At 36.3% G+C, this 12,027-nt stretch overlaps 1 protein-coding gene and 1 non-coding gene across 4 annotated transcripts in view; one reads left to right on the top strand and one right to left on the bottom strand.

The window, feature by feature from the left end:
- Nucleotides 1–1,782: 1,782 nt before the first annotated feature.
- HOMER1 (homer scaffold protein 1) overlaps nt 1,783–12,027 on the bottom strand; it is a 114,290-nt gene continuing 104,045 nt past the window's right edge. For all 3 annotated transcript variants that reach the window (XM_045847881.1, XM_045847880.1, XM_045847879.1), the window contains exon 9: nt 1,783–5,040. In XM_045847881.1, coding sequence (XP_045703837.1) covers nt 4,852–5,040 — 189 coding nt within the window. In that variant the 3' untranslated portion in view covers nt 1,783–4,851. The remainder of the gene's footprint in view (nt 5,041–12,027) is intronic.
- On the top strand, nt 9,805–9,912 carry LOC123825083. Its single transcript, XR_006786848.1, has one exon. It is a non-coding gene; the product is annotated as a U6 spliceosomal RNA (small nuclear RNA).

Genomic DNA, 12,027 nt, shown 5'->3' with positions numbered 1-12,027 from the left:
AGTCTCTCCCCTTCCTTCCTCACCCCTCTCTCAGAGGAACACCCCCCAAACTGCCCCTAAACATAGACATGAAATGTCAAAGTTACTACAGTGCCTGTCATATAGCAGACATTCGACAAACACTCCTTTGCCTTCCAGGTCATACTGGAGTTGTCGGGACAGTGTTCACTTCAGTATGCGAGCTTTCTAGCCACGTTCGCTGAAAGTCATTCCCCCTGAGGTGCAACAAGCAGATGTGTCACAGATGCAAGTCACATAGATATGAGACTTGCCATATGTACGCATGTATAGTAAGTTACCATAGATGACAAGATAAAACCATGATGTTGCTAGAAAACATGCCGACATAAGAGGTTTTCTTATGCTACAGAAGGGGCTTCGTTTTGCATTTATTAGGCACCCATTATCACCTTAATTTGGTGTTAGTAAAAGGAAGCAGAGTAATATATCTGTCCCTGGTAGATCTGTTGTGAAAATAACTGACAAAGAAGTGGATCCGAATCCCACAGAATGGTGAATTCTGAATGTTAGGTGTCTTATATTAGGTTATAATTCTGACAAGGCAAAACCAGGATCTTCTGAAAGCCTCTAAAATTCATTAGGGAAATCCCTACTCATTCATTATTTAAAATCAGCAGCAAGGTGGGAATTAGCACTTTACATACCTCCTGCTATCCTGCCACCTCTCAGATAAAATCTGAAGTCTTCAGGGGCCTACTCTGTTCCTGGCTCTGCTTTCTCCCCTCCCCCAAGTCCCCTTCCAACCCAGACACACTCCTGGTGTCCTCTGGGACAGACAGAAGTGCTCTTAGCAGGGCAGAGAATCATCTAGAAATCGATTGGGTCCTCTGGCCTTTTTCCTATTCTAGTCTAGATGTAATATTTCTCCCTACATCACCTGTTTTTGGTAAAAATGACGTACAGTGTTTCTTTTTCATCTAGTGTACAAAGCACTAATCACTAGGCAGTGAGTGCTGGTTTTTTTCCCTTCCACAAAATTGTTAGCTATTTCTTGAGGCAATATATAAACAAAAAATTAAAAACATTTGTTTTTTTTAATTCAATAATAATGCTTCAATTTGTGTGACATCTATATATCAGGTTCCTATAGAGAAAAACTGTCATAAAAATTTAAGGTCTGATTTGATGTGAATTATTAGGAACATTTTCACAATTTAGACTAATGTAAATGATTCATCTATTTCCATTCTAAAATGATCTTTTCCTAGTAATTTTCAAAATATTCTCTCACATTGAAAATCATCTTAGCAAATTACAGTACAGTATGCTACTTGAGAAATTTTTTAAAATATGTCATTCTCAAATACTTCTTACCTGGAAGTTTTCTTCTTTAAGCTCTATATAAATTAATTTACTTCAAGAATACTAAAAGAATGATGTTAACTATACAGAAGACAAAAATTCATTAAAGACTATTTTATAACTTCAAGCACAGAATGTTAGAATGATAAAAGCATCTGATACCCAACAAGCAAAAGAATTAAAAAACAACAACAACAAAAAACAGAAAACACTGCCACCAGAGAAATTTTCCCTCTGGCCTGCCTCTGCCTCCCATTCCAGAACAGACAGAAAATCAGGCCCACAGAAAAGAGCAGCTGAGCTGCACACTCCAGAGTTAAATAAAAACATGGAAGACTGTAGCACACATGTCAAAGAATAAATTTAATTTTAACAAAGAATTTAATTCTTTAACAAACAAATGAGTTTTAAAAGGTGGTAATGGTATAATTTTGAGCGCCCCTTTTTTAGTTCCACTTGAAAAAAAAAGTGTAAGTTTTTTCCTCTAGTTGCTTCCCAACAGTTCAATGACAGCAAAACATTAAATCTATGAGGGTGCTGGAGTTCTTCTATAGGGACAGAGGTTCGACTTCATGAACTTTGTAAAATCTGCAGTGAGGGAGGGAAAAAAGAGAGAGGGAGAGAAAGAGAGAGAGGCAGAGAGAGAGGCAGAGAGAGAGAGAGAGAGAGGGAAAGAGGAGAAACAAAAACTATTTTCCAGACTGGAAAATACTTATAAAACCTTTTATGTCAAAGTTAGGACTTCACAAGAGAACACACTAATGTAAAATCCAATAGCACCTGTCAGATTTAAGTAAATGCTGCCATCACGTAAATGCTTTTTAAAAAATATCTGTAAAAGACTGAAGGAAAAAAGATAAAGTACATTCTCCAGAGAACAACAAATGTATTTCAAAATAAAAACTGTATTTTTGTTTTTCTTTTTCTTAGTTGCCTTTTTTGTACAAGAATTCATAGTTATCATAGAATAACTTATACACAATGGGCTCAATCTCTGCTCTCCTCTGTGTCACTTCAAGTCCACATGTTCAGGCTACAGTCCCCAGAATTGTTTTCTGACAAATATATTACCACAGTTGGATCTAAATATAGATACATTATATAGTACTTGTCTCTGGGAAAATCAAATTTCATATGAAAACTTTTATTTCTATCATACAGAAATGGAGTAAGCTACAGTAGGCACACAACCTAATTATGACTTTTAAATGATGATTCTAGACACTCTCCTACTGTAAATTAATGTTTAAAATAGTCTTAAGATTTTATTTATATGTGCACTTGTGTCCACCTCATCCCATACACTGTACACGTCTCATGACACTCTGGGAATTTAAAGGTGCAGCCCTCAAAAAATTGTTAAATCACTTTTTTAAAAAAGAAAAAATTAGGCTCTATTGGACAAGGAAAAACTCACAAAATTTCCAATTTTAAATTTCATACCAGTAGGAAAATATTAAAAATAATTTTCTGTATATACATATGGGTATATGTATATATTGAATTACACACACCTCACATATCAGTACAATTCAAGTGGAGATATTTTGATGAGTTATTTTCCCATTAAATAATAACTGTCAACATTTAAAAATATCATATTACATCATTAAAATAATTCACTTACCATTTCAAAAGCTTACGCTCTTTTCTTCTTAATTTTTAATTCTTCATAACTATATTCCCTGATCCCTAGAGTTAAATCCTCATTTAAGTCAAAATCTGGTGCTCTTTGTTACTCAGAAATTGATAGGTAAATCATATCTATTTCAAAATTCTAACAATCAAATTGTATTACCTGATTTATCTGAGAAATATCTCAGCTCTGAGCTTGTGTACCTACATTATCCTCCCTATAATACAGAGGTGAAAATATCTTAGAACAGATGGAGGTAACTTATGTTACAGCACATATAGTAAGTGATGATTAAGTGTCTGATAAAAACTTTGCAGAGACACCTGTGAAAACTCACTTTAGAAACTAACTTTTAAGAAACAGACCATTTATTTTTCACTCTAATATAAATTAATATGTATGTATTTCCATACATACACATGTAAAACAAAATCATCTATGTTGAGTAGCTGTTTGTGAGTGAAAAAATGGTTACAAATTGATTAATTAGTTTAATTTTGTACGTAACAATTCAGTCTTTTGGGGGTACAAACAAAAAGTCAGTGCATTGTGTAGACTTCACAGGATCCGACGCCCGAACAAGCGCCTTGAAGCCCCGCCCCCACACGCAGGCCTGTGCGGCAAGCACTTACGACTCCGGTGTGGTTCCCACGCCCTACGCAGACCCGACTGCACTGGGCTTGTTTTTAAAATAGCCTCTTAAAAGAAGTATAGAAAGAAATCCATCTTTGCTAAAAGTCTTTTAAAATTACATCAAAATGACATTAAAATCTGTTCACTGAGAAGAGCCTATTGAGTTGAATTCCTGTTGTGAAATGCCTAGTTAACAGTTCAGAATATTGCCTTGTGAGGTTTGACTAGAGATGTGGCTGCTGTGAAGGTCCAGCGTGCACGGCTCAATCCCCACAGTCCTCTGATCCGCTTTTTGATGGAAATGGATCCCCTTTAAAACAGCTGTACACCTTAAAGTGATCTAGAATAAACAGTTCCCCAATAACCATAATTATTTGTAAATTGAAATGCATTGATCATTCAGAAAAAATTTCTTGCAAAATATATAAATAAAGGTAACTGCATATTCTGTAAATATACATAACATTGCTGGACCAGACCGCCAGTGACGGGCTGCGGTATTTCAGTACTGTCAAATTTATTAGAAATTTAAAAAGAAAAACTTCTGAGGGACACAGCTGCCTTCGTTAGTTGGCTTTAAAATGTGTAATAAAATGGGAGACAATATCTTCTCATAATTACATGGAATCAATACATACAGTGGAAAGAAAAGATTAGAGAACACCAGAGTGTACCAGAGTGGTCACTAGAGTGAAGTGTCTTCCAGTATAAAAAAAGGGAAGAACTCTACACACCCAGTTATAGTAAGCATGTTTCAATTAAAGATGCAGCTCTCTCTCACTCCTGGCAAGAATTAATTGGTAATGGCACTGCTTCTCAACAATGCAAAAATATCCTGAGAAATTATTCAGATTATAACAAAAGACAAGGCTTTCATCACTAAGTTTTTGCACAAAACACAGCTTTAGATATCATGAATAAATTAATGTGACCCAGACATTGTTAATTTCCCATTGGCTAATATCAGAAAAAAAGGATTGCATTAAGTGTCTGTTTATAACTTTCTAGTTAACTATGGCCAATAATATACATGGAGGTAATTTGTAGTTCAAGTGTTTCATCTCTTTTTTTTTTTCCCAACTAGCTACAAGCTGAATTCTAAAATTTACACTGAAATATACAATTCCAATTTTCAAAAAATCCTCCTCATGGAGGGGCGGTATTTAAATTTTTTGTGCAATCTTGATGCAGAGCCCAAACAGTCCTATGAAGAAAGACAGTGTATTTTTTAATCAATTGGCACTGAAATTTCACTTTCCTTAGCTGCATTCTAGTAGCTTGGCCAAGTTATCTCGTAATTCTGTTAGTTCAAATATTTTTCCATCAAGAATTTCTAAGAGTGTCTTCAGGTTATTGCGAAAGGCTTCTTGTTCATTCTGACTTTTCTCCAGACGTTGCTCTAAGTCAGAGAGTTGTCCCTCCAGGTCTTTGTTCCGAATTTCTACTTCCTTTAGAAACAAAAGTGTGATATACATACGTGTCAGTTCACAACGTGGAAAACAATACAACTTTTGCAATTAGTAATACTGAGGTAGTTAATGCAGTTTGACCCTGAGGATGAGCTTCTGAATCTCAGGTTCACACAGTTTTAGGAGATTTCAGATATTTACCAACTGGTTTGTTCACGAATCCATCTATCCAACCCAACAAGAATTTCCCAACTGCTTATTTTGTGCCAGGTGACTCCCAGGGCACTTCAAATCCAGAAACAGTGCTGAAGACCCCTTGGGGGGTTATCTAACGCCTCACTTCTATTTCTGCTCCCCTGCTTTTCCCAACGCACAGCTGTTAGCAATCTCAGGTGAAAGCAGGCAGAGAAAAAGAGGAAAATTATTTTTCTCTCCTTATTGGCAACTCTGGAGAAAGACTGAGAAGAATATGACTCCCTACGATGAAGTTTTAGGATCCTCTGAATATGCTAATTATTCTTTGTTTTTTCTCATGAGTGAATGAATGCATGTGGTGGAGAATATAGCTCAATTGCTAAAACAGTGAAGATATCTAATAATTATACATATAAGAATTATAAAGCTAACAACTCCAACATACTATAAATCAAGGAAAGAAAAAGAATCACAAAAAGAAAGTTAGTTCACGGCAACAAAATTTTTTAAAAAATTAATAAATTCTGGCACACTAAGCAGTTTTTATAGCTCTAAAATGTTTCTAAGTGTGACAAATATAGTAAGTAATTCCATAAAATAAAATGACATAACAGGAGCTACAGATTTAATTTTGGTAAAAATTCAAATTGAGAAAAGGAGCAGAAAACCAGCTATTATACTCTAAATAAACTACTCAGAATAGAAAGGAGCTGAAAGTTACAGGAGTTCCCCCTTATATAGGAGGGGGACATGTTCCAAGACGCCGAGTGGATGCCTACAACTACAAGTACCAAACCCTATATATGCTGCATTTTCCTGTACATACATACCTGTGATCATTTTTAATTTCTAAATTAGGTACAGTAAGATAACAACAATAAAATAGAACAATTTTAACAATATACTGTAATAGAAGTTATGTGAATGTGGTCTCTCTCTCTCTCTCAAAGTATCTGATAACTGAGACAGCTCCTAAGTGATCAGTGGGTGGGCAGCCTAGCACAACATGGACACGCTGGACAACAAGATGGCTTATGTTCTGGCAAAGTAGAACAGAGCGGCTGAAGATTTTGTCACGATGCTCAGAATGGCATACAATTGAAAACTTATAAATTGTTCATTTCTGACATTTTCCATTTCATATTTTCAGACAGCAATGGCCAACAAGTAACTGAAACCACTAAAAACAAAACCATGGATGAGGGGAGACTACTATATATATCCTTTCTGGAAAGTTCACTTTTATATCTGAGAAGAATTAAGTTGAATGACACAATTTACATTCACATATGCAAATTATATGGGAAAACGAAAACATTTTCATTAGTAACACAATATGAATCAGCCTCAGAAAATATATTTCAAATGCCAATACATCATTTAAATATAAATCTCTAAAAAATCCCATTAAGTCTAAAGGAGAGTAGAAAAAAATTAATAATTGAAAGGCAATTTGGCAAAAAAAAAAAAAAGAGCAGTGCACAAAGCAGCCCCCCGCACCCAGGCAAATCTGTGTGCACACGGACACACAGTGCAAGTCAGTGCACACACAGGAAACAGGACCTAGTTCAGGGTTTTTGGATTACAGGTACTTTTTGCCAAAATTTGTCTTAAAATACCTTAAATGTTAAATATTTTAGAAAAACAACTGGGAAATGACTTTAATACATAATAAGAAAGTAACAACTGATTTAGGATTCTGAACATAAACAAATGTTCACAAGCTTTCACAGAAACAATTAAGATCAAGGCTTAAGCAAGGATGCCACAGATGAGTTGCAAGAGCCTGGGAAAATATAAAAGAGGGATAAAGCAGCTATAATGATTTATAAGTGAAGAATTTAAGGAATCCCAATCTAATCTTTTATCAGGTATGTTTCTAATCTCTTTCCTTTGAATAATCCCCAAGATGAAGATAAGTAAATTGACAGCAGAATCTGAAACCAATAAAATATTTATAAATTCGGAAGCCAAGTTCATGGAGGCTCTGAACTATGAGGGAGAGAACAGACCCCGGGATCAAATCTACAAACTCCACTCAGTCCTGCACAGCATACTCCCTTGTTGGCTTAAACAATAAGCTTAAGAGTTCAGTGTTTCCAACTGCAAAAATAGAAGAAATGTCCTTCACTAGAAACACCCACTTCACCAGGCACTGCCCAGTTTGTCCTCTAATGCCTTCGTTAAAAATGAAAGGCGTTCTTGTTCTCCTTGCCAATCAATGAAACATCCAAACATTTTCAATGGAGCAAGCAAAACACCAAATTCCCTCAGTTATTAAAATTGCATTTCATAACTTTCTAGAGGTAGTTTCATACTCAAAAGCCACTTTTCTGATTGGAGGAATTTTACGAGGCAGATAACAAAGGGATCCAACACAATGCTGATGGTGCTGGTCTATTTTGAGGTGCAGAATGTGATCCTAGGGCAAGAACAGACAACCCAGTGCACACGGGCCAACGTGAGGCGATCGGAGCCCTGGATGGTGGCATGTCCCACTTTTCTACCTTCTGTCCATATTTTTCAATCCTCTCCTTATTGCCTTTGATTGTCTCTCCCAATTCATTCTTCTGTCTACTATCATTTTTTGTCCTACTATTTTTCCCTTCTCCTTTACTGACAGGTAAGCAAGTTACAGGACACCCAGAGGCCGGTTCAGCCCTGATAAATCACTAGAGGCCAGAATTTGCTAACTCCTTTTCAAGTGCTTTAAAGGGCAATCACTGAAAGTTCTTCCTAGTGGGCAAAAGGTCAAGCTCTGTATTTGTTAGATACAGGCCTATAACACTAGAGTCATTAAAAAAATTTAAACAATGATTACCATCACCAATGGGATTAAATAAGGTTCATTTTCTATGAATTTAAATCCTGTATCATTTAATCCAAATAAAAGCTACGGAAGAACTGTCTTTATTGACATCTGATTCATATCTTAAGCTCTTACGAATTATATTATTGCCCTGTTAGATTAATGTTCATCTATAACAGGACAGACGTATAAATCATAAAAACAAGTATTAACAATTCAACAGAAAAGTACAAGACACAAATTTTGAAGAAGACTATTCAATAATTTACTGAGCATCTTCTATATTGGATTGAAAATATAGCAGCAAATAAAAAAGATGGCCCCTGCTTTAATGCATCCTAGAAGGAAGACACTGGCATGAAGTAGTAGTCACAACAGACTTCCGGGAACCCAAGGTAATTGTGACTGGGTACACTAATGTCTCCCAACCACCCTCCGAAACTATATAAACCAGTAATGAAAAAAAATAAAACTGCACAAATTAGACAATGTCAATGAAACTAGAAGAAAGAGAACAATATACACTTCAAATTACCCACAATTAGGAAACACAAGCACCAATTTCCAGCAGAGAGATTTCTCAAGCTCTCACTCTAACCCTTTGCAGAGGGCAAGGCAGGGTCCTGGAGGAGACGCAAGGAGAGAGAAGAGGCAAACGAAAGGCCTAAGACTGGACTCTAGTAACCCTAAACAAGAGAAAAGACCACGGAAAGTACCAACATACTAGAAAAAGAAATAAACAAGAAAGTTTTGGTAGACGAGAGCATGCTACAAGAAAGGGTCTTAACAGTGCATGAGGAGCGATCTGGAAAGGCAGTGCTTCTGAGAAGAGGGTCGAAGGAAAACAAGAAGGGATCTTGATGAACAGTATGGTCAAGGGAGAAAAGAAGGAATGCAGGAAAAGTTAGGATCTTCCAAAACAAAAGGAAATTAAACTAGTGAAGGTCACATAACCTCTCCTCCACTGTCTCCCCAAAAAAGGGTGTTTTTGAATTAAGAATCTGTAAACCACCCAAAACCGCCACCCTGTTCACTAAAACAAAGGTGCCCACAATCTTCATCTACATAAACTGTTGTAAGATAAAAATAGAAAATGATACTCTAAACACTTCAGTGGATGAATATAAAAATCGCCCCCCAAATCAACTATGAAACACAAAAAAACTCTAACAGAATCCTCTTCTCTGAATTAAATATTCTCAAACAAATATTCAAAAAACAAGCTTGAGGTAGGTATTCAAATGCTACAGAAATGGGCCAAAAAACTAAAATATAGAGAGTTGATTAAATAAACTCATGACAGTAATGGAAGAAAATGGCATAATCATAACAGAAATAAAACTTAATTATGAGATACTCAAGGAAAAATAGATTTAAATAAAAATTTTCTATTCAATATTACTTAAAAATTAAAGGGAATTAAAATGGGATAAAGTAGGGTAAATAGAAAGGCAGTAGTTGAAACAGACAAGAAAAGACAATACCATTACATATTGATGGTGTTCCTGAAGAAGAAAAACACAAAAACAGGACAGACCTAATATGTAAAACTCTTACACAAGAAAACTTCCTGGAAATAAAGAAAGATCTGAATCTACAATTTAAAAGGGCCTACAACGTACCTAGGAAAACTGACCCACCCTCAACAATCAAATCTGAGAAATTTCCTAGTAAAATTTTAGACTTTAAAACTAAAGGAAAAATCCTCTGGGAATACAAGAAGGAGCCCCCACACTTTGAAGGCCAGAGAATTAAACTGGGATCAGACTTCTCAAAAGCAACATAAAAACATGGTAATAGGGCTTCCTTTGGCAGCACATATATTAAAATTGGAAGAATACAAAGAAGATTAACCCAGCTTCCTGAGCAAGGATGACATGTAAATTCATGAAGTGTTCCATATTCTTGTCTGATTATCTAACCACTATGTAGTACACCTGAAACAAATACAAAATAATACTAAATGTAAACTGTAATAGGAAAAAAACAAACCATGGTAATAATAAAATGGCATTTTCAAGTAACTAAACTGAAAAAATTATGAACCAAGGAATTTATATCTAGCTGTCATCAAAGTGTTAAGTCTATTAAAAAAATTTAAAAAACCAGCCCAAACATGCAAGAAAATATATACCCATGAACTCTTCTAGAACATTCTACTACAGGATAAGCTTCATCCAACCAACAAATTACTGTGGAAACTTCAGAAAAAGGACTGATGGTGACCACTTACTAAATTTAATGTTTATCAAAGACACAAAGGTGGATGATGGTTAAAAAAATTAAAGTGAACTTATTCTGACAAGATAAAAATATTGCAACTGAAAATAGGAGCAAAGAGGAAAGGAAAAGAGAAAATCAGAGCAAGTGTGTTATTACTGAGTATGTAATAGCTCAAAGAATATCATTAAAAACTAACAAAACAGCGAAAGTTTAAATATGAATATAGGCTACTAGGAGCATTTTTAAAAGGTGTAAGTTTAAAGGCAAGTAGAAATAAAAATAGAAATTCCGATGGTAGAGGAAATAAAACAGTGACACTGGACTTCCAGCCAAGATAGAGGCTTAGACAGATATACTTTGCCTTCTCGCACAACCAAAGGAAGAACAACAACAAATTTAAAAACAAAAAATAACCAGAACTGCCAGAAAATCAAACTGTGTGGAAGTCCGACACCCAAGGAGTTAAAGAAGAAACATTCATCCAGACTGGTAGGAGGGGCGAAGATGGCCAGCCAGGGTGGATTGTATTTATGGCAAGGCGGAAGACTGTAACCAGGTGGTTCCACATTCTCGGATGGATAAACCAGGAGGAACAACTGGGGAGCAAGATAGACCATGCAACCGAGGGTTCCATTGTGGGGAAATAAAGCCTCAAGACCTCTCTGACTGAAAACACCTATGGAGGTTTTGGCAGTGGGAGACACTCCCAGCCTCTCAGGAGAGCTCGTTGGAGAGACCCACAGGGTCCTAGAATGTACACAAACCCACCCACCAGGTAATCAGCACCAGAAGGGCCCAATTTGCTTGTGGGTAGCAGGGGAAGTGACTGAAAGCCGATGGAGAGCTAAGCAAGCGGCACTGTTCCCTCTTGGACACTGTCCCCACTGACAGCAGTGCAGGGTGGGTTGCCCCATCCTGGAGAATACGTAAGGCTGGAGCCCTTACTACATAACAGGTGCACCAAAACAAAAACATATGGCCCAAATGAAAGAACAAATCGAAGTTCCAGAAAAAATACAACTAAGCAATGAAGAGACAGCCAACCTATCAGGTGCACAGTCCAAAACACTGGTAATCAGGATGCTCACAGAATTGGTTGAATATGGTTACAAAATAGAGGAAAGAGTGAAGGCTATGAAAACTGAGATAAAGGAAAATGTATAGGGAACCAATGGTGAAAGGAAGAAAACTGGGACTCAAATAAATGGTTTGGAGCAAAAGGAAGAAATAAATATTAACCAGAACAGGAAGAAGAAACAATAATTTAAAAAAAAATTAGGAGAGGCTTAGGAACCTCTGGGACAACTTTAAATGTTGCAACATCTGAATCATAGGGGTGCCAGAAAAAGAGGAACAGCAAGAAATTGAAAACTTATTTGAAAACATAATGAAGGAGAACTTCCCCATTCTGACAAAGGAAATAGACTTCCAGGAAGTCCAGGAAGTTCAGAGAGTCCTAAAGAAGTTGGACCCAAGGAAGCACACACCAAGGCACATCATAATTACATTAGCCAAAATGAAAAATAAGGAGAGCATCTTAAAAGCAGCAAGAGAAAAGGAGGCAGTTACCTACAAAGGAGTTCCCATAAGACTATCAGCTGATTTCTCAAAGAAACCTCACAGGCAAGAAGAGACTGGAAAGAAGTATTCAAAGTCATGAAAGGCATGAAAATCATGAATGACCTACATCCAAGATTACTCTATCCAGCAAAGCTATCGTTTGAATGGAAGGGCAGATAAAATGCTTCCCAGATAAGGTCAAGTTAAAGGAGTTTATCATCACCAAGTCTTTATTATAT

The sequence above is a fragment of the Phyllostomus hastatus genome, unplaced genomic scaffold (assembly GCF_019186645.2).
Source record: "Phyllostomus hastatus isolate PE091 unplaced genomic scaffold, TTU_PhHast_1.1 phas_contig_58, whole genome shotgun sequence".
NCBI lineage: Eukaryota > Metazoa > Chordata > Mammalia > Chiroptera > Phyllostomidae > Phyllostomus > Phyllostomus hastatus.
This window is presented reverse-complemented; position numbering and strand designations above follow the sequence as displayed.